The sequence below is a fragment of the Oncorhynchus keta genome, chromosome 22, assembly GCF_023373465.1.
Source record: "Oncorhynchus keta strain PuntledgeMale-10-30-2019 chromosome 22, Oket_V2, whole genome shotgun sequence".
Taxonomy (NCBI): domain Eukaryota; kingdom Metazoa; phylum Chordata; class Actinopteri; order Salmoniformes; family Salmonidae; genus Oncorhynchus; species Oncorhynchus keta.
Window position 1 is genome coordinate 11,757,610 of NC_068442.1, and position 24,474 is coordinate 11,782,083.

Consider the following 24,474-nt stretch of genomic DNA (forward strand, 5'->3'; position numbering starts at 1 on the left):
GACTAGTAATTTCAACAGGCTCTAGGGCTGTCTGCTAGCAAATAATACATCTCTTATCCTAGTAGCCCCAGGACCTAGAAGCATTAGTCCGAAGGTACAGGACCAAAAATACTTCTTATGTCATGGAGACTAAGGACATTTTTGGTCATCCAGTCATGAATGAGTTCCTGGAGGCGTGGACATTAAAACCACAGACACTCTCCCATTGTCTGGCCATTTGTCTTGCTTTGTCCACACTGGTCTGAGCTGTGCTAGCTGCAGTAACAATCATTTTCAGCTCTGCTCTGGGCTGTTCTGCTCCAGTCTAGGAAACTTATCATCTCTGTTTTTCCAGTGTCAAGGTTGGATGAGTGATGATACGTTGCATGATCATTTATATGGGAACAATATGTCCAGTAGCGCCTCTCCTCTCATAAGAGGAGTTCAATTGATAAATACATTAAACTTGCCTTTGAATTAATCGCATTGTCCCTTAGACAGCCCCACGTGTCCCATAACAGACGCACAGAGAAAGTATTCAGACCCCTTGACTTTTTCCACGTTTTGTTAGGTTACATCCTTATTCCAAAATTGATGACATCCCCCCCCCCGCATCATTTTACACACAATATCCCATAACTACATAGCAAAAACAGGTTTTAGAAATGTTTGCTAATTTATAAAAACAAAAAACTGATGTATCACTTTTACATACGTATTCAGACCCTTTACTCAGTACTTTGTTGAAGAAACCTTGGCAGCGACTACAGTCTCGAGTCTTCTAAATGACGCTACAAACTCTGTTAGGTTGGATGGGGAGCATTGCTGCACAGCTATTTTCAGGTCTCTCTAGATATGTTCAATCGGGTTCAAGTCTGGGCTCTGGTTGGACCACTCAAGTATATTCAGAGACTTGTCCCGAAGCCACTCCTGCGTTGTCTTGGCTGTGTGTTTTGGGTCATTGTCCTGTTGGAAGATGAACCTTCGCCCCAGTCTGAGGTCCTGAGCGCTCTGGAGCAGGTTTTCATCAAGGATCTCTCTGTACTTTGCTCCGTTCATCTTTGCCTTGATCCTGACTAGTCTCCCAGTCCTTAGAGTCCTGTCAGAGTGACCATTGGGTTCTTGATCACCTCCTTGACCAAGGCCCTTCTCCCCCGATTGCTCAGTTTAGTGGACGGCCAGCTCTAGGAAGAGTCCGTTGAAGAATGATGGAAGTCACTGTTATTGGGGACCTGCAATGCTGCAGACATTTTTTGGTCCCCTTCCCCAGATCTGTGCCTCGACACACAATCCTGTCTCGGAGCTCTACAGACAATTCCTTCAACCTCATGGCTTGGTTTTTGCTCTGACATGCACTGTCAACTGTGGGACCTTATATAGACAGGTGCGTGCCTTTCCAAATCATGTCTAATCAATTGGATTTACCACAAGTGGACTCCAATCAAGTTGTAGAAACATGTCAAGGATGATCAATGGAAACAGGATGCACCTGAGCTCAATCTTGAGTCTTATAGCAAAGGGTCTGAATACTTATGTAAATAAGGTATATCTGTTTTTTTACTCTTAATACATTTGCAAAAATGTCTAAAAACCTTTGTCATTATTGGGTATTTATATGTAGATTGCTGAGGATACATTTAAAAAAACAAAATTTTAGAATAAGACTGTAACATAACAAAATGTGGAAAAAGTCAAGGGGTCTGAATACTTTCTGTGAGCATTGTAAGAAAACATATTCACTACAGTGGCTGGGGCCAAAGTAAAGGCTGGCACGACCAGGACTTCCCACTCCTGCTGACTCCAGTGTGTTAAAGCAGTTAATTGTCAGACAAAAATTCATTTGTGATTTCATCTTAGAAGTGCTTTGGTAACCACGGACTGCAGGACTGGTACTTTTGTAGCTATAGCAATATTCCCAGCAGAAGAAGTCAAATATTTTCTCTACGTTTAGATCACACGAGCAGCCAGATTTCATGGCTAAATGGTTATGGTAATGTTGACCCTGAAATTGATGGGTCAAACCCCAGAAAAATGGTAACCAAAAACTGACCACACCAGAAAAACACTTAACTTGTTAATGGAAAGGGCAACACATCGGTAGTGGTGATACCATGTGTGTTACTGTTCGTCTGTGGTGTTGGAGTGGTTCCACTGTGTGTGAGGTGGAATTCCCAGCATCACCAATGGAGATACTCACTGTACAACTTACTGTTGGCCTGACTGATACACTCAGAGGAGAGGTGGAGGAGTCACCCAAACCACAGTAAGAGGACTCACAGTAGGTGGCTCTAGTTTCAGCCATATGCCATTCAATCAGGGGTGGAAGTAACAAATGACAGATACTCTAATTACTGTAATTGAGTAGCTTTTCTGAGTACTTGTACTTTTTTGAGTATTTAATTATGTTTGAATGAGGTATTGTACTTCGCTACCTTTTTAAAACCATTCATTACAGAGTACAATTTTGTAGGCTATCCAAGGAAAGTTTGCGAGAGCTCATCGTTGCTTAGTCAGTGACTAATCAAATCAAATTTCTCAGTTAATTTAGTTCAAGACATATCGTGAACTAAGGGAAAGGAGGAGACTGTAACTGTGACCAGTTCTCCTTCAAGCACAGGAAAGGCCATGCAATGCAAGTTTTGCTTATCCAGGATGGCAGCCTAAAAAAAAACTCTGCTTCAAACTTCAGGAAACATTGTAGAGGTAAGATAACTAGCTAGTTTTTTTATGAATGACCAAAATCAAACATTTCCCTATGGATGGCTTTATCAGCTAGTATAGCTAGTTATCTAATAGTCTAATTATGGATGTTAACTAGCTTAGTTGTCTAGCATGCTAATGTTAGCAAGCTATTCCTGCAGCTAAGTTAGCTACATGGCTAACCACCACCTGATGATGAAATACGGCTAGCATGTCAATGTCAATATTAGTGGTGGTTGCAAGCTAGCTAGCTATGAAAGTTATCTGGGTTAGCTAACAACATTAGGCTAAGGTCAGCAAGTGAGCGAGCTAGCTACTGTAAGGGAGCTAGCTAGCTAGCCAGCCAATATTAGCCTGCTTGGTCATGACATACAGTATTTAGGCCTAGGATTTTTAGCTATGTACTGTACTTTGTGTAAATTAGGATAACCTTCATATAAAAGCCAGAGACTCAGTAAGTCTAACTGTGCATATAACTGTGTGAGTCTACACAATAAGTACAACTAGACATGGACTCATCTCAACATTAGACACGTTTTTAGGTCTGAGAACATCTGACAAACTCACTTCAGTCTCATTATCTGAGAATAATAAGTATGGAAAGTAGAGGTCGACCGATTAATTAGGGCCGATTTCAAATTTTCATAACATCGGAAATCGGTATTTTTGGTTGCCCGATTTTTTTTTTTACATCTTTATTTAACTAGGCAAGTCAGTTAAGAACACATTCTTATTTTAATTGACAGCCTAAGAACGGTGGGTTAACTTCCTTGTTCAGGGGCAGAACGACAGATTTTTACCTTGTCAGCTCAGGGATTCAATCTTGCAACCTTACGGTTAACTGGTCCAACACTCTAACCACCTGTCTCACGAGGAGCCTGCCTGTTACGTGAATGCAGTAAGAAGCCTATGTAAGTTGCTAGCTAGCATTAAACTTATCTTATAAAAAAATCTATCAATCATAATCAGTAGTTATAACTACACATGGTTGATGATATTACTAGTTTATCTAGCGTGTCCTGCGTTGCATATAATCAATGCATTGCGCATTCGTGAAAAAGGACTGTCGTTACTCCAACGTGTACCTAACCATAAACATCAATGCCTTTCTTAAAATCAATACACAGAAGTATATATTTTTAAACCAGCATTTTTAGCTAAAATAAATCCAGGTTAGCAGGCAATATTAACCAGGTGAAATTGTGTCACTTCTCTTGCGTTCATTGCACGCAGAGTCAGGGTATATGCAAAAGTTTGGGCCGCCTGGCTCATTGCAAACTAATTTGACAGAATTTTACGTAATTATGACATAACATTGAAGGTTGTGCAATATAACAGCAATATTTAGACTGATGGATGCCACCCGTTAGATAAAATACGTAGCGGTTCCGTATTTCACTGAAAGAATAAACGTTTTGTTTTCGAAATGATAGTTTCCGGATTCGACCATATTAATGACCAAAGGCTCGTATTTCTGTGTGTTATTATGTTATAATTAAGTCTATGATTTGATATTTGATAGAGCAGTCTGACTGAGCGATGGTAGGCACCAGCAGGCTCGTAAGCATTCATTCAAACAACACTTTAGTGCATTTTGCCAGCAGCTCTTCACTATGCTTCAAGCATTGCGCTGCATCAACTCCCATATGAGGCTGGTGTAACCGATGTGAAATGGCTAGTTAGCGGGGTGAGCGCTAATAGCGTTTCAAACGTCACTCGCTCTGAGACTTGGAGTAGTTGTTCCCCTTGCTCTGCATGGGTAACGCTGCTTTGAGGGTGACTGTTGTCGATGTGTTCCTGGTTCGAGCCCAGGTAGAGGGATGGAAGCTATACTGTTACACTGGCAATACTAAAGTGCCTATAAGAACATCCAATAGTCAAAGGTATATGAAATACAAATCGTATAGAGAGAAATAGTCCTATAATTCCTATAATAACTACAACCTAAACATCTTACCCGGGAATATTGAAGACTCATGTTAAAAGGAACCACCAGCTTTCATATGTTCTCATGTTCAAAGCAAGGAACTTAAACGTTAGCTTTCTTACATGGCACATATTGCACTTTTACTTTCTTCTCCAACACTTTGTTTTTGGATTATTTAAACCAAATTGAACATGTTTTATTATTTATTTGAGGCTAAATTGATTTAATTGATGTATTATAGTAAGTTAAAATAAGTGTTCATTCAGTATTGTTGTAATTGTCATTATTACAAATAAAATAAAACAATCAGCCGAATAATCGGTATCGGCTTTTTTTTGGTCCTCCAATTATCGGTATTGGCGTTGAAAAATCATAATCGGTTGACCTCTAATGGAAAGTCTGTGTTTGGGCTATTGTAATGTCAGTGATATCATTAACTAAGTTACCACATAAAGCAGAATTTTCTGAAATATTCATTATGTGTATGTTGTGTATTTGCCCCTATAGAGGTTTGGTCTACCTGAAGCATCCTCTTGACACAATGACATAGGACGGGACAGAGCAACAGAGACAGCGTTCATCTGATGAAGATGAATTCCTGTCATCACTGATGCCCAAAAGGCCACAAGGTACAAGGGAGCTGGATGGGTACTTTGCCTGTGTGTTAGACAAGACGAACTGGCTTCATTCCTTTCCATACATAAATTAACATAGGCCTGAACACAGCAGCATAAAAATTATATTCTCTAGTTCATCGGACTCTGGAGAAGTAGATAAATGGCCTCGTTGTTAAAATCCCGAAGTATGCCTTTAAATGTACATGGAGGGCTAATATCAACAACATGCATATCAATATCTCCTGGGTCAAAGTAGAGGCGAGAACACTACAGGTCTTTGAGAGAGGTATTGACGTGTTAAAAGTCCTGAACTGTCTGTTCAATCGGATAACACACAGCTCAGACAATCATATATACCCCACAAGACATACCAGAGGTCTCTTCACAGTCCCCAAGTCCAGAACAGAGGCTAGGAAATGCACAGTACTATACACTGAGTGTACAAAACATTAGAAGCAAGTGCTCTTTCCATGACATAGACTGACCAGGTAAATTCAGCTGAAAGCTATGATCCCTTACTGTCATTTGTTCAATTCACTTCAATCAGTGTAGATGAAGGGGAGGAGACAGGTTAAAGAATGATTTTTAAGCCTTGAGACAATTGAGACATGGATTGTGTATGTGGGCCATTCAGAGGGTGAATGGGCAGGACAAGGGTTTTAGTGACTTTGAACGGGGTATGGTAGTAGGTGCCTGGCGCACCGGTTTGAGTTTGTCAAGATCTGCAACACTGCTGGTTTTTTCACGCTCAACAGTTTCCTATGTGTATCAAGGATGGTACACCATCCAAAGAATGGTACACCATCCAACTTGACACAACTGTGGGAAGCATTGGAGTCAACATATGGGTCAGCATCCCTGTGGAAGCTCCGTTGAATTGAGGCTGTTCTGGGGGTAAAAGGACGATGCAACTCAATATTAGGAAGGTGCTCCTAATGTTTTGTACACTCAGTGACTACATGGAATGATCTTTCACCTCAGGTAACTCAAGCTAGCAGTGAAATCAGATTTAAAAAACAGATTAAACAACACCTCATTCTTAGTAATGTAATATTGGAGCAATGTAAATTTGTATAATGCACAATGTTTTGTAGATCTGTTTAGACCCCAGGAAGAGTAGCTGCTGCCTTGCCAACAGCTAATGGGGATCCAAATAAAATACTAAAATTCTAAATACTAACTTTCTTGAGGAAGACAAATTGAAACCAGCTGTCTGGGAGTGAATAATCAGGTGAAGTTAAAGCTGTGACCCCTGGAGGAGAAGAGGAGAAGATCTGGCTGAACACAATGAAATAGCATCACAGGCCTTCACACAAGACACTTCCACATTAGAGAGAATGGTGTGCAAGGACTCCTGGATGGGGAATGGTGTGCAAGGACTCCTGGGTAGGGATTCTACTGCTCTTCCTGCTTTTCCTTTTAGTCCTGCTCCAGCCGAGCTTCAAAAGATCCCCCTTCCTGCCCCAATGACCCTCCGCCCACCTTACGCTACCTTTTCCTCTGGCATGTAGTCGTGACAGAAGCACCACCAGATGTGCAACATATTCGCCAGACCTCAGAGGAAACAGCTGCTTAAAGCCATGGGAGTATGATGAGGAGGGAGAAACGACCGGCCATGAACCCCCTTAATTCCACTGTAAATAGAAAGCATATCTAATTGGCCTGACAAATGTACAGGCTGCAGATGCTGTCATTTTATGGTGCCCTACGTAGGCCTCTAATAGGATGGTCTCTGGACAGGAGGAGACAGGGGAGGGTTGAGGCACCAAAGCCCTCGAGTTAAGCCAAATGTCCAGTCCTACTCAAAGTGAATGGACACACGGATATCATTTGAAAAGTCAAGCAGTCAAGCAATACAGAGAAGCATAGCACCGAATGACAAATGAAGATAGACAGGAACATGGTCCATATCAAGTCACATCAGAGAGAACAGAGGGTAATACTGGGGAAGCTGGATGAACATCCTCAATAATTATCTAGCCTCCACTGTAAGCAGGCCAAATGGCAAAGGAGGCGTCCCAACTATATGACCCCATTGGGCTGAAACTGTCTCTGTTTTTTTGCATCAAATGCATGTTTACATACATTATTTGTGGATGCTAAGAGATGTACATGTGAAAATGATGATGATCTGTTCCTGAAATAGACAACCACGTAGGAAAGAAGATACAGATGATCGTGCTGCTCTGCATCTCAGCCAATGTTCTGACATTTTACTTTACACTTCAAGCATCACTCACACACAAGACACTTCTCACGTCTTCACACATCTCAGTGTGAAAGATTCTAATTTTAGATATGACTTCTACAGGAACACTTGGATGGATCGCACAGCTTCAGCTTCACGCTCTATCTTTTTCTCATATTTACTGCTGAGCACCAGAAGAATGAAGCTCCTATACAATAATAAGATGTCTTCACAGCAGGGACTGCCTGTGTGTGCATGCAAGTCATTCATTTATTGGACAAAATGCTTTCCTTAACTCCATCTATGACAGCCTAATCATGGAGACTCACCTGAGTGTACCAATGTTCACATTTGTACTTTCTACTGGTCTTCTAACAAAATGGGGGATTAAACAGCGGAATAAGCATTCTAATAACTGCACAGGCAATAGGGGAGACCGGGGCTCTGTGTTACATAGGTTGCTTTTCACAGTATAGTTTAGTCTGTTACTCCCAATCTAGAGGGTGCTGTGTAGTCTAGTCATTTTAAGGTTAAAATGTGTGACTACTTTGAGGTGAAGGGAATTTGTGTGTTTTTATGGGAGGTGAAAGTATAGTCTTGGTATTTTCATTGTTTGAACTATGAGAGTCAGATATTCATGAACAATTGTTTGTTGGAATGAGGAAAGGGATAGCTATATTTCAAACTCATTTCAAAGTTGCTCGGTCAAGACATGTGGAAATGAGCATAATCTTGCTTTTATGCTCAGTTGGAGAGGGTTATATAGTAAGTTATACTTACAAAGTATAAACTGCGTAATTTTGTAAACAATATTGTTCAATCAAAATAACCTGGCTATTTCTAAGACTGTAGGATACATTCATTTCTTTATTTCAAGTAGACAGTGTTTTGATAGGTAAGATCTCCCATTTTGGAATAAGCTATAAAGGACTAAAGGGAAGCCATTTCAACCCAAGACCTTGGTCTTTCTAATAATGTTGAAAAGAGTCTCATCCTATAGGCCTAGAGGTGAAAAAAAAAGTCAAAAGTGCGACTCAGCCCCGGACTCCCCTAATCTGATGCATTGCACTGTCACCGACAACATATTATGGAGGAGAAATCAAATGATGATTTTGTCTGCATTTCATCAAATTCAACACTGCATTCACTTTCTGTTCATGTGGGTACCAAAAAGAATGCTTTGGTAACACCCTGCGTTCTGTGGTGATTGGCTTATGATTTGCTCGTGGCAAAGGAGATCGAACCGATGAGACCTTTAAGATTCTCAAACAATGACCTCTAACACACTCCCGACATGCTCCGAATGTTAATTTACATGTAAACCACAGTCAGGGGTTGAATTGTTAAAATGTCATGGTATATCAAAAATGCTAAAATGCTGACTGGAGCCAGAATTTGTTCCTTGAGATTAATAAAATACACCACCAAAAGTTTAATTTAGGGGCTTTAGGATGATTTTGTATGGTATTTTGAAGCTAATTTCCTGCAATTCTACATTGGGAGAGGTGTAGTTGCCCTTTAATTCACCATATGTTTGGTTAGTTGTCATGAACGTCGTCAGGGAAATGACCGGACTAAGGGGCAGCGTGGTGAGCGTACATTTCTTTTTATTTTGAATGTCGTCAACAAAAACAAGAAAAAACAAGAAACAACAACCACGACAACCACGACAACCACGACAACCACGACAACCACGACAACCACAACGCTTACTCGGGCTACAGGCCACTAACAAAGTCAACCACCCACAACTAAGGTGGAAAAACAGGCTGCCTAAGTATGATTCCCAATCAGAGACAACGATAGACAGCTGTCCCTGATTGAGAAACATACCCGGCCAAAACATAGAAACAGAAAACATAGAAACTAGAATTCCCACCCTAGTCACACCGTGGCCTAACCAAAATAGAGAATAAAAGCCTCTCTATGGCCAGGGCATGACACTAGTGGTGTTTCTGTACTGTACAATGTACAGTAGGCCTAGTGTACATGTGATGGCTGAGGTTGCAAGAACAAATTACCACCCGATTGATAGGTTACAAATCATCATGATATCATTCTGCCAGGTAGGCCTACTTTGGAGTCAACATGTAATTAGAAATGGTTTTGGGGAAAGCCTTAGAAATGACTGTTTTGGTATGCTGACTGGCAACACAACACACATGGTCGCTCACAAACAGGCGTTACTTCTTCAGAAAGTTGCAGGAAATACGAATCACTGATTAATTCTGTTAATTAATTATGAGAAACTAGTTCAATTGAACTACCCTACCGCTGTAAACTAGTCTAGGGACAACCAGTTGTTTGAGCTGCGTGCTCTTGCTGCCCGACATTTGATATTCTGCTCAAACCAGGCTACGAGTGTGGCGTGTGTGTATGTGTGCAGCACACATCGTGAGGTGTATGTTGATAGGCTACTGATGTTACGATTGTCCATTTTATCCCTCCCTCATCACCTCCTCTCCATTTGGCCAGACTGTTGTTTTTGTCTCCAGAGTGCCTCTACTAAGGGTTTCAGATATTTTCGCTGTAAAAATAAATGCAGAATCGTACACTTTTTGACTTTTTTTTTTTTCCTAACAAGGGTTATCTAAATTCACCTTTAGTAGCACTGAATTATAGAAATGAGCTCCACACTTCACCTTCCACTCTTTGGTGTCCTATCTCTATTAATGCATTGCTTTGAACTACATTATGACAATAATGAGGATCTTTCTGCTCTAAAACGGTGGGAATTTGAGACTCAAAAATACAAGATAGTCCATTGAAAGCACACAACTATTTGCACATTTTGTACACTCTATATTACATAAACACGGCGGGCAAATGGTGTAAATTGTGTATGTTGTACGTTTACATCGACAGGAAACCTTTCTGTTGGCTGAATCAAACATCACGACGGGTGACACTGTCCAGACAAACCCGGATTGTTCCTTGACAAGTGATTTCTTCTAATCAGGATGGAACTAACATTAAGACCACAGAGGCCAAACATTATGTCCTCCACTGCAGTTCAAACAAAGTCAAATCTGTGTCGTCAAATGATACTCAACTACTTGAGTCTATTCATTATCCACACAGCAAAGCCATGTGACTAAGTGTTGTTATCATTATTCCTTTCAATCTGACCACCCTTAAATTGCCCTGGCCCCTCCTTTGAAGTCCCTGATTGATGCCACACAAACAAACCTTAGAGCTCCGATGACTTGACAATGCAGGCCTTTGTGAGGAACCAGGCAGAGCAGTGATTGGTCAGAGAGCCACACAGCCAGTGATTGCAGACAGAGTGTCCATCATGTTGAGTAATAATAGGTCAACAGAGGTTGATATACTCACGTTAGGTCTTATGCTGGCTGCTTGTCCGTAATACTTCTCGGCTGCGTCGTTGAGACTGGCTTGTCTGGAAAGGAAAGCACAAAAAGCAATCATCCCTCATCTTTATTGCTTCGAACTTCAGAGGGTTCATAAGAGACCTTGAACTCTGTCTGTTTAATGCTGCTACGGGGTCAGTAAGGTTAGGCCATGGCGGAGAATGCTGTGTAGCAACGAGAGGAGTCAATGAAACAGGCAATTTGTTGTAGGCCTTTCAGCAGACAGCCCTCCATGCTGAGTGGTGTACAGCATGCCCTGATTGTTTTCATTATATCCTGGGTCGCAACCTTTGTGTCATGATCTTTGACCTGCGTGTCATTACAATAGGCCTCTCATCAACCATTGCCTTAGTAAGAACAAACGTCACTTCAAAGGCCTGTCCCCTGTCTTCTATGTAAACCCATCTATTGTTTTTGGTACTGTCGCTGGGGTTGAAAACTAGGAAGGAGATTATCACAGAAACCCATGTGAAAATGTGTTGCAAGTTTATGTACTTTACAAAAATTGGGAGCATCATATCATGATTTTTAATTGTACTGTACAAACACAACAACAAAACATGCAGTGCAAACAATATAGTAATGTAAGGTAAAGGCACCTCTAGACAGATGGTTAGCCTGCAAATCCCAGAAGACTAGAAGTACGTAGAGTCTGTAGATTCTTCAATAAAAGTTACAGTCAAAACAAGAACGTTCTCCATATGCTCATCATCTCCATCCACAATATGCTACGCTAGTAAACTTAGATTACTATCCTACCTGACTGTGTGACTCTTTCCCTTTGGTCAAGAGTTTTTCCGTTTATTCATATTCCTATAAATCAGAAATCATTTTTACAACCCGCAGCTGCATTTCACTGATGGTAGCAATTGTCTCACTGCAAACAGTTTAACTTTGACAGAGTCAAGGACGGAGTCAACGACTGCTGGCTCCGGAGTCCCGAGTCGTAATGATGAAAGCAAGACCATCTGAACTGAACAGGGCTTTCATTAAGCCTGTCTGGCCATATTAAGGAATCCTCCTCCATATTGCAGCGCTATACAGCCACATTCACATTCCACGACTAGCACGACAACACCCCGAAGATATCCATACCGGAGTTATCTCTGAACCCAGAACAAAATCTCATAGTCTGTCAAGAGAGACTAATACCTGACCTACAGGTTATTCTGCAGAGCATAAGTGCTGTCATATTCTTGTTGAACTTTAATCAGAACACGTTATGATTTCAAGTTTCAAGTTTTATAAGACGTATGTACGGGATATGCATGGTATACATCGTCTAACAAAATCATTACTTGCAGGTCCTTTATCGATAACGAAACAACAATGAGAAATAATAAAAGATAAGAATATGAACATAACGTTTGATAGGTCAAGAGGCAAGAGAAGCAGTTCTGATAAATGTGCAGTACTCATCTTCTCATGTCAGTCTGCGCTATTGCAAGCAGAATACAGCGTGCAATTCTAATAATAGCAAAAACCCAAGTTCTCTCTAGAATCCAATATTTCAATCACCACAATATCCAGCGGTAGGGAGGTGTTTCCCTCATTCAATTTTCATTTTGCCAAATCAGAATGTCACATTTGAGATGCTAAAACAAAAAATGCACACAAAAAAACGAATGATACACAATACCATTAAGCTTCCTTTGAGACCAATGTTGTTAAGCAACAGTGGTAATCGCTGGTCAACAGACATGGGTGGATGCTTTCACCGTGAGGTGACACCAGTAGTGGTATGAGGGACTGGGATGGAGTCTGAGGTATGAAATGATATGGTGAAGATGTTTCGTACAGACATGCGATTAAACTCGAGAAAAGAACACTGCTTGGCTTCGGCATCTGTCATACTATATCCAGCAATGAGGATTGAGAATCATTGAGACCCCTTACTCAGTGCAGAGAGCCCTGCCTACCCTCCAATAACTGTTGATACAGTTCAGTCCAAGGCCTTTGTGTAGGAGGTGTGGATACTGGCATGTGTCACTGTTATTCACAAGTTATCACTATGAAAACTCAAACACACTGGTTTCTATTTTCGACTTGTGACAAAATGCACCTTAGTTTGCAATTTCGTCATGTAAAAACTGGGGCACTGGCATTTTCCAGCCCTAATGCCTGGTTCTGCAATTTACCTGTCTAACAGCTTGCTTGCGCTGTGGTTGGAGGAGTGGCAATATTTAAAAACAAGGGCAAAAGTGACAATTTCACACAGCTTTAAGGGGTGGGTCAAAATGTACGGAATGGGTACCCGGAGGAAAACGGGAGAGGGTCATGCTTTTTCAATTTCACTCAAGGTGAGGTTTTTAAATCTAGTCCAGGGTAGGGTCATTCAATTTGCAATTGACAAAGTCAAAATTTCTCTGTGTTTTAGAATGAGTTGCTTATTAGGCTATATGTCGATGTGTGCCTGATGCCACCCCTCATCTCTGATTCTCACAATATCAAGTGTGCTATAGGCTATTTAGTGTGGTCTCAATCAAATTAACAATAGCCTATACAGTAGGCTATAGGCTACGGATGTGCATGCTTGGAGAAGCACAGATCAAAGTTATATTTCTAAGATAGCTGCTGGGATGGTGTAAATACAACTAGGCTGCATTGCACACTGCAATGGATATTCCAACCCTGAGCCCTGGCCTGTTCTGCTCTTGCTGATCAAAACCTTTTTGTGTGTACTGCCCAACCAATGGCTGTGCTGTGTAGGCCTACAGTGGCAGTTCAGGAGGAGAGTCAAAGGCTTCTTCTAAAAAATGTTTTTTTTGCAATATCTTGTGTGCTTACTAGCCTATAGCCTATGTTCTGTTCAGTTTGAGAAGGAGAGCAGGAGCACACAGATGAGAAGGAGGACCAGAGGCCAACTTTGACAGCTTGTTACAACTATCATTTATTTAAATTATTAGAGTTATTGAACTCACAATAAGCCAGATTCTAGTAACTTACATTGCGGTGCTGAAACAATCAATAGGAAATGGGCAGCTTATGGTTGCTGAAAGAAGGCAATGTTGAATAGACATCATTTATTTCAACCCTTCATTTTAATTACACTTTATTAACAACAAGAGGGATTTGTGTTGGAGCCTATTCCTTCCTATTTAAGAAATAAGAGGTAGGCCTACCTGTTTGACAGACAAATTGAGTCTAATAGCTGCTATATCCATTGATTTGTCAGACAATTCTTCCACCCACTATGCACTCTTTGAAAAGCCTACCTTCGTGTCAGTGAAGGGCTGTTAAGTTTAAACCAGGACTGGAATTGAGGGGGTATGAGAGGGTATGCCATAGGCTTACCTTTATTAAAGACAATGGGGAAAAAAGCACAGGCCCACCCCTTGTTAGCTTAAGATTGAGATTTTTTGTTGTTGTACGGATCGGATCGTTTATATAAAGTGATCTGCTACAGTGCTTTGGACCGCGGTGCTTTATGCTACGAAACAAGCTGTCAAATACCCAGGAAATACATGATGCATATGGGGATATCATTGTTTAGTTTCCTTGACATATGGGGATATCATTGTTTCGTTTCCTTGACATATGGGTATATCATTGTTTCGTTTCCTTGACATATGGGGATATCATTGTTTCGTTTCCTTGACATATGGGGATATCATTGTTTAGTTTCCTTGACATATGGGGATATCATTGTTTAGTTTCCTTGACATATGGGGATATCATTGTTTCGTTTCCTTGACATATGGGTATATCATTGTTTAGTTTCCTTGACATATGGGTATATCATTGTTTAGTTTCCTTGACATATGGGTATATCATTGTTTAGTTTCCTTGACATATGGGTATATCATTGTTTAGTTTCCTTGACATATGGGTATATCATTGTTTAGTTTCCTTGACATATGGGGATATCATTGTTTAGTTTCCTTGACATATGGGTATATCATTGTTTAGTTTCCTTGACATATGGGTATATCATTGTTTAGTTTCCTTGACATATGGGTATATCATTGTTTAGTTTCCTTGACATATGGGTATATCATTGTTTAGTTTCCTTGACATATGGGTATATCATTGTTTCGTTTCCTTGACATATGGGGATATCATTGTTTCGTTTCCTTGACATATGGGGATATCATTGTTTCGTTTCCTTGACATATGGGGATATCATTGTTTAGTTTCCTTGACATATGGGGATATCATTGTTTAGTTTCCTTGACATATGGGTATATCATTGTTTCGTTTCCTTGACATTCAGAGGCTGAGCTACAATCTTCTATAGCCGAAGACACAAAACATGTACTTTGCTTGGAAAGTAATCTAATTCTGTCACTATAAACTAATTAAGCTATTCACTTTCTGTACAATAGAAGATGTTTAAACCAAAGACAGCTTTTAGGGAAACACTTGTGACTTTCTCTCGTTGGGTTAAGCCACGGAAGAAGAGCAGTCGGTAGGCGTACTCTATCTGGGGTGGAAAGGTCAGGCCTAACTTTTGAAAGTACCATGCTCAGATTCCTAATGACGTCTTAGATTTAATTATTTGCAAACAAGACATACTGATTTCACATTAGAGAAATATGATAAGATGAACACATAGGCATATCTCTGTCTATTCTTAGCCTGTAATTTCGGTATTTTGTGTGGTATTAAAACATATTCTGCTAATACTAAAATGACAGAATTGCATTAAATGTTTATAAAAAAAGGCACATTTTTCTCAGACCTGCAAACACGATAACAGATTGATGCAATGCTTTTACTGTAAAGGAAACTGTATATCTGTATATTTAAGGCTCTGACATGTCCAAGAAGTGAAGGTAAACGGTAGACATGTTCTCTGCTATCCACTTGATGTTTTAATCATTATTTTGGGTATAGGGGAGAGACATCCAGTTTCATTTCAGAGAGGTCTGATTTTCGGAGAGGTCCGATGTAACCCTTATTATAAATAACGTTCACTCGCTAATGGGATGTTTTAAGACCCACAAAAAGCAGGTCTTAACAGTTGATTTTGGCATGGAAGAGTTGTGCTTTTTGTGCATCTCATATTCAGAATCATAAAAAACATGATTGGTTTCCCCCCATTTCGTTTAAAAATAAAGCATAGCCTTAATCAAGGCTGGTTAACCAAAATGTGTCTTCCCTCTGAATCAGAGAGGTGTGGGGGGCTGCATTAATCAAAGTCTTCGGCGCCCGGGGAGCAGTTGTTGATGGGGGTTAACTGCCCTGCTCAAGGGCAGAACAGCAGATTTTTCAACCTGCTGGCTCGGGAATTAGAAACAATTACCTTTCGGTTTCTGGCCCAATGCTCTTAACCGCTAGGCTACCTGCCGCCGTCAGGTTTACAGCATCGCAGAGGCACATCTTTTTTTATCCTGGCCATTTGCCAAGTAGCCTATGAATAAAGGGGTTTTAAATGGTCTACTGAGAGTGCTGTGAAATATATTAGAGATTTTTATCCTGATGCTTTTTCATTATTCACAATTCACATACCCGCATACTTCATTATCCTTGTTCAAGTAGACTACCCATTTCCATTTTAAAGAGCGGCCCTCGTCCAATTACCAAAGACACGCTACTCCAAATTATTCAGTTCTCCTATAATGCCATATCAACAGCCTTCTGTTTGAGAATCTGCCTCGCACAACAATACAAATAACAGGAGCCTATTATTTTTTATAGATGTGTGAATGCTACGCATAAAGACATTTAGGTCGATATGTGCACATTTTGTACAAGTGCCATTTCACGAGAGAAGCGATTTATGATATTATGCTTCTGACCACACACTATTTAGAGATGGTGTTGTTTTAAAAAACTGATTGCTAGTTTTCTGTTTCATATCAAGCACTCTGCTACCTTTACCCTAGGCCTAGGCTAAGAAGGCTGGTTCCACAGCAATGTACTATATTTTGTATCCTGGCCTTGCAAAGTAGCTATCCATAAAATCTGTTTAAATGGTCTATTTCAATTTCAGTGCCTTGAATTGAAAATATACTGCACATTCTTAAACATACACACACACATATGCCTACCTGCATACTTAATTTAGCTTGTTCAAGTATCCATCCCCATCTCCAAAGACCGTATCTCATCCGGTTACCAAAGCTGCGCTCCTCCAAACGTATTTAAATGATTCAGTTCTATAATACAGTACCAATGGTAGGCCTAGGCTATATATTTCTTATTTTCTTATTGCCTCATACATACAATACAATTTACAGGAGCCTAGTATTTTTTATTTTAGGAGAAGAGTGATGCGTAAAGACATGTAGGCTAAGCTAGGCTCATTGAAGCCAATTACAACAATGTTAGGTTGACTGCCAACTATCCAAACATAGTAGGCTATTGAGAAAGCACTGGATGTTGATTGGCCAGTGAGTGGCCAAGCCCTCGTCACACCTATTACTTGTTATTCCTCAAAACCCAGCCTTTCGCGCTACTGTGAGCTATTGTGCTCATAATTCCGGCTGTGAAAATAGCAAAACATATTTCTGACACACTACAGGACCTATAGCGCTACTGCCAACCCTTATATTTAAGCTTTGGCAGTTAAAATAGAGCGCCCTGTGTTTGTGCAACTCGAGAAAGCAGAGCCCAAGCTAACACCGCAATTGAGCAGCATGGATCATCATTTATCAACTAAGAGTTGAATAAACAAATACTTCACACAAAATGACCATCATTCAAAGCAGTATTACTTATTTTCTCAACAATAACTCCTTGCGTAACCTCATTCAACTGTTTAACAAATAGTCTTTTAAAAGTAACTTAAATAGTGCCCCATACCAGAAATTGTGCAGCGATGACAAATAATGGGTTTGGTGTCTAACCGTGACCTTAACCATGTGTTGCGATAACCGCAATCATATTCAGAATAGAATTTCTTCTCGAGAATTAATCTACTTCTATATAATTTTCAAGTCTATAAACATATCATTATCAGACTGGCAAACTGGAGAGCCGCCAAACCATTGTCACCAGACAAACAAGATCTTTCATACGAGTGGCAAAGGATTGCCAGGGGGTAGTGGCTTGTGAAAGCACAGCGAGCACAATGAGAGAAGATGACAAACTTCTGCCGTCGTTTAGACCCAAGTCCTCTGAGATAAAGCTGCTGGGAAGAGAGGCAAGAGAGGAGAACTAGAAGAGGATGGAGTGGAAGAGAGGGAGGGGAAATAGGGATCATGAGTGAATGAATATAAAGAACTCCCTGGATGAAACAATGTTGGAACATATTTCACATCAGCAACACGACCGCCGAGCCCTCTGTCGCCGAGCCCTGACAGTTAGTCATCTAACGATGCTTTATTAACCCCAGTGCAGACGCACAGACACACAAGTCAAACAGCCGGCAGCACAGTACATCTAATGCAGTTTCAAAAAACGAACTTAATGAACAAATTGCTTCAGCAACAACAGACAGTGTATGATATGTGTACTAACTACGGCGAGCCCATCTGTCTCGAGCAACAACACACACAAACGTTACACAAATGTTCCTTGTTCCTTCTGTCAAACAAGTCTGGCTTCCCGGAAGTGTGTTGTGACATCACACAGCTAGTGAACTAGCTAGTCTGGCATGCAGAGGGATTTGAGCACTTAAAGGGCAGCATTAGCACATTCCCCTGGGAGACAGCACTCAGCCAGCCTTCCCTTCCCTTCGCCTGCCAGCTGATGCCGCTGCTCAGTAGCCCTACGAAGGTTTGGAATAACGTGCTGATTGTTTAAAGAAGGCCGGGGGAAATGGATAGTGAGGAAGTAAACTTGTCAAAGACCAAGGGCCCCAGAGAGCAATAAGAGAAGGTTTTCACATCTGAAAGCCCAGTCCCCCATCCTCCCTATTCAGATTCACTAGTATCCCCCACCAACCAAGGGCCTTTCACGTCTTGGTTCCAAGACAAACACATAAAGAACATGAGTTCCAGAGCGATGCCAGCGCAGTGGTGGGAAGCCCCTTGCTGAGCCCAGCCTGAGACCCTCTTTAACAGCCAGGGATCCGGACCATGGAAGAGGCTCTGTAAAGCATGGCCAGCTGAGCTGGTGGTGCTGCACATCCCCCTGGATCAGAGTGCTGTGCAGTGGGCCACCATGTGAAAACCAGCTGGATAAAGACATTATATACCACTGCATGACACAGGCTCTTTCTGTCTTTGGTAAAGAAAGTGAACTGCAAAAACTATCTCAGTGAAGCACAATGATTCAAGACATCGCATTAACGATTTTAGTAGTCGTAATTTCCCACAGCCAGCAGTAGTAATTCTCACACAGATAAACCCTGATTTACCCGAATAAGTCTAAACAAGGGACATCTCTAAACTAGTAAATATAATATTGTTGGCTCTAAGCTGAGCTCCCTCAGTCTGTGTGGCATACTGTAAATTGGCACGTTCCTCTTTTTACACATTTCCACTCGCGGCTTGCGCCTCAAACACAACAGCTTGCGGCTTCCAGGAGAACTGTGAGTCAGACGCCGCGCTGCTGAACTTCGCTCTGATTTGAAACGGGCTTTTCATGAATGAGCCAGAAACAGCAGAGGGAGTGCAGAGGGAGGCACGTAGCTGCGTGGCGTTCTAAGACAAGATGGCAGCTCCCTGGCTACCGCTACAGCAACAGAGAAGGGGATTACAGCAGCCGGTAAAGTAAATCACACTGGCAGTAGAGCGCTGTAATCCCTGGGATAAAGTGTACAGACCGTAGACGCTCTCCCTCCCTCCCCAAGCTCTTGTCCCCTCCCCTCCCTCACAGTGTGTCCGTCCCATCCAACACTCACCTGAGCATGTGGGCTGCACTGAAGACAACATCAAACTCCCCGCTGTCCAGACGTGCCGCCTTCTCCGCCATCTCAGCCGCTTCCAGAAGACGAGACTCCTCCAACAAAAACTGACCTGGGAGCAGCCAGAGAGAACAGAAACCCCAAGTTAAAATGCTGTATGTGGATGTATTCCTAGAGTGGAATGAATACTTGCTGGGAATATTGTGTTTGGCCCGTGGAGATAGGGCGGACAGTGGCCGGCCTACCAATGATTTGCTGAAACACAAGATACAAGCAGAGCGTACCATCGATCTTTGGCCATCGCTCTTTGGGTATCGCTCAGGTCCATTCGTCCAATTTGGAGGATCTTGATAGATATGTTTCTCTGACATGTGCGTCGGGCCTGGCTGGAGTTCTGCATGTCTGAGGTGCAGATGAAATTATAGAGCACGGCCTTTGTAGCCCATCCTATTGAGGCTAGAGTGTGGATCCCTGATGGGGGCATGAACTGGGGTCGGACCTCTCGGAGAGGGTCAGGTTTGTGGAGGAATTAATAGCCTGTTGGTTTTGGTTACTGTACAATGCTCCCAGACCACTGGTGGAAACCAAGCATATTTTCCTAAATAGCTGCGGATGAAATGTAGACTTTGCTGCTACAGGTCTTAGGTAAAGGAGAGACCACTTCGGCACTGACTGATTTCCAATGTATTGCAGAGCACCTCCATGTTAGAAACACTGCTATGGCAGGGGATAGATTTCAACATGTCAACGCTTGTTTTATTGGAGTGGTTAAGAATATGTGAAAGCTGTTCCTTAAAATATCAAGACATTTCTACAAAAGATTGATCACACGTTACATTACCACAAATTCTTCTGCTGGCACTCGCTCTCAAACCCACATTTCAAAGAGGACACTTGAAGTGACCTTAGTAGAGATCAAATTGGTTGTTTCTCGTAAGATCAAATGGTGTTCAGCAGAAAAGACATGTCAACTGTCACGTTCCTTCTTTCCACGTCTGTGCACATGTCATATTTGAGTACAATGTGAGGAAATTGGGGTTTATCTTCATCGGTCAATAGTGTGAATATTCCCTCACGCTATCCTCCCCAACCAGCCACGTACACAACCTTAATACAGGAAGAGAGGTCAGCCAGCATTGCTAACTACCTGGAAGGGATCCAGTCAAGTGTGTCTTTGTGTGTGTGTGTGTGTGTGTGTGTGTGTGTGTGTGTGTGTGTGTGTGTGTGTGTGTGTGTGTGTGTGTGTGTGTGTGTGTGTGTGTGTGTGTGTGTGTGTGTGTGTGTGTCTCTGTGGATAGGCTTTGGTTCAAAAACCCACAAGAGAGAGTGGTCCTGAGAAATGACTTGTTCTCGGGGTTGGGCTCAATTCAGATTTTTTTTAAATATATTTTTTACAAATCCAATTCAAGTAGTAAACAGGATACAGAATTGCAATGAAAGGAAATACCTCTTCTATTCTACCTCAAATATTGCTTCTATTCTATATTAGGTCTAGTCTATAAAAATATGCATCTTGTACATAAAACATCAAACATGTCATTATATACATACAGTATTGTTGAAAAAATATATTTTCAGGACAAACTCTTAAACTGGATGATGAAGGAAAACAAAACCTGTAAGTTATTATATTTCAATAATCACTTAGATTTGGTTCAATATGGAGGGAAAAATACTTAATTAACCCTCAAGTTGACCCCGATGCTTTCAAAAAGAAGCCAAACAAATGAAATGGTTGGTGGAAATATAATTGTCTATTCTAAACACTAAGGTTAAAAGAGTATATGAACATTGTTTGCAGAGAAAAGTTATTTATTATTTGGTATCTGGAAGTGTGACCTGTCAGATTTAATGAAACTCTCATGTTTTATGACTGAGTGGAATTTCTTTGAATTGCACTGAATTCAATTCTACTTCCTGCCACTCAAACTCAAATAAAAATTCTACATCCTGTGGGGTTTGGCCAAATCAATTTGAATTTCATCTCATGAGTTGAGTGAGGTCAGAACAGTGTAACATAGAGATATTATTTGTTGTAGTGCAAAAGTACACTATTTGGTTGATTCAATGAGGCCAATGGTATGTCAGCAGATGAACCTTAGTATACAGTATAACCTTTATCATTTTGGAAAATCAAACCCCAAAACCCCGAACTGTACCACTTACCATAGTGCATATAGCAATTTCCTTTAGTGGGGTCTAGTTGGATGGCCTTCAGAAAGTACCTCTCTGCTCCGGTCTTCTGACCCTAAGAAGGGAGATTAATTAGATACATTGTTACTATTTTTTGCCGTTGCTATGCCGTCAATTGCAATATAAAAACATACTTTTACGTGTAAAAGCAGATTTTTGCCAAGCCACAAACTAACTGTAACATTAAATCTTAATAAGAAGACATAAAACACATGTAACTACATTATTCTTTTAACACCTTGTGTCATCCTACGAAAGATTTACTCTCAAAGTACACAGTGTCATGCTTGGCACAGTTGACTGCCTGGTCTGAGCATTTAATCATAACACACTTCTATCTGTACAAATAACACTTGTATGACCGCAAAAGCGGTGTGTGTGGCCAAACTACTGCAGCTGTGAGAGCGAGACCCAACAGACACGCACACATGCATACAAATGCACACACACACACACACAGTACGACATAGAGACATAGATCTTGAGAGAGGGCGTGGAGAGGCATGCTGGGTTACTCGAGCCTGATGAGGGGCAGCAGCAGCAGTGACAGATTGGGGCCCAGAGGAGCCAGCCCCCCGGGGGCCTCAGAGAGCTGGACCAAATCACTGCTAGCACACAGAGGCTCCAGCCAGCACAGCTGCCTCTCTGTCTCACGCACACAACACTGGTCTCATCTGTGTATCAGCTGCACTCTGATCAACAATACATCTATATTCTATAAACATAATGCCAGTTATCAATCATTGCCTATAGAAATCTAAATATAAGAAATGCCACAGCATTTTAGGTTATGTAAAAAATAAAAGCAGCAAGGACTCCCTTAATTTTACAGTACATAAGCCAGTAACTAGAATAAATTATGTTTACGCATTCCATTATATCAAATGAAAGAAGACAATTCCTACATTTGAATTGCAAAGTCTTAAAAAAAGCCATTTATCTAAACACTGCAATCCGATATGGATTTTATTTCACCTTTACTTTATCAGGGAATCATACTGAGACCAAGGTCTCTTTTACAGATGAGCCCTAAATGACAGAAATTACAGAAAATACACACATCAAAATACTGTATAAATACATGCCTCCATTTTTTCACTGTGCTGACCTTCAATAACTCAAGAAGTATCCACAAGTGTAAATGTTTGAGTGTAATATTCATTGATGTGATGGAACATTTTACGAGCAATAAGTATATGTTTAATGCAGCTCAAGGCGTGAAAGTGACAGTAACAGAGCCAGTGCGAAAGGCATTATTTCTGTATGCATTCACACTCAAATTCACAAATAGTACAAAGCACTCAGTTGAGGAGCAGCTGGAATAGTCATAACATCAGCATATTTCTGTTTACTCAAGTTCAGACAAAATGTCTGGCAGGAAACCACGTTATGACAATTTAATGCACTGGCTCTCATTGTGCGTGTGGTTTTGAATGGACTCGGATAGTCTAATGTTCATTTCACAATATTGATAGAGAATCTAGAGTGTATGAGGTACATACATTGCAGGTTTGACTGAGAAGTGAGGAACTCTCTTTACTGATAAAAAAAAAGTTGTCAGGCAATGTGTGGGAAATGACTCCATTGATGTTCTCATGTTTTGAATCCATGCTTTGCTTTATCAGTCTTAGGAGTTCTCTGAGCAGATTGTTGAATGATATCCAGCTGCATAATTTCAACACTTAGAGCCCATCAGCTTTCCCTCTCACAACTGTCAGGTATCCAGATCAAAACTATATTTAGTGTGGTGGATTGTATGTAGTTGTCACGATCATTTAGAGATGGATTGGACCAAGGTGCGGCGTGGTAGGCGAACATCTTACTTTATTTAAAATGAACACCCAAAATACAAAACAAACGTAAAGTTCTGCAGGCTACACAGCACCTATACCAAATCAAGGTCCCACAAACAAAAGGTGGAAAAAAGTTGCCTAAGTATGATCCCCAATCAGAGACAACGATAGACAGCTGCCTCTGATTGGGAACCATACCCGGCCAACAAAGAAATAGGAAAACTAGAATGCCCACCCTAATCACACCCCGACCTAACCAAATACAGAAATAAAAAGGCTTTCTAAGGTCAGTGTGACAGTAGTAGAGGTCATCACGGATCCACCTGTACCCAAATACCCGACACCCGATGCTTTCAATATACTTTGTATCCCTCATTTACTCAAGTGTTTCCTTTATTTTGGAAGTGACCTGTAATATGGACGAAGAGGTATTGAAACAAAATGGAATATAACGTTGCGAATGAATTTTGGAATGACACAATTTCATGTGAAGACCTGCATCACTATAGTGCGAGCTTATAGTTCAATTTCTAAAATTATGTATTTGAATGTTTTTGGAGCATTTTTTAATGTATTTTCTTCTTCGGGGGCCCCATACTACACGACGAGGATGAGGAACTGATTTGCTGTTTGGGGTAAGTTTCTATAAAACATGTGAAATCACTAAAAAGGTTTCTGGACCCATCTATAATATGTCATTTTACATCAAAAATAGAGATTTGGTTGTAAAAATAAAACTTCTCCTTTAACTGACTTTAACTGAAGGAAGGGCCAGTACAGATTCAAATGTGAAATCTGCAGTAGAGAGAAAGATGGAAATGTTATAATCTATGCTGCTGCTCTGGCTTTTTAAGAGAGTGGAGCATGGCACCTGTATCTTGTTGTTGTTGTTGGCCAATCACAAGTCATCAAAGCAGCAATAATCATAGAGCCTCTAGATATCTAATCGATGGAAGACGGAATTAAAAGTTA

At 40.9% G+C, this 24,474-nt stretch overlaps 1 protein-coding gene across 1 annotated transcript in view; it reads right to left on the minus strand.

The window, feature by feature from the left end:
• tmtc2b (transmembrane O-mannosyltransferase targeting cadherins 2b) overlaps positions 1–24,474 on the minus strand; it is a 175,485-nt gene that overhangs the window by 11,191 nt on the left and 139,820 nt on the right. The window contains exons 9-11 of the mRNA XM_035798252.1: positions 21,683–21,764; positions 19,514–19,628; positions 10,748–10,811 (exon numbers count right to left, since the gene is read on the minus strand). Coding sequence (XP_035654145.1) covers positions 10,748–10,811; positions 19,514–19,628; positions 21,683–21,764 — 261 coding nt within the window. The remainder of the gene's footprint in view (positions 1–10,747; positions 10,812–19,513; positions 19,629–21,682; positions 21,765–24,474) is intronic.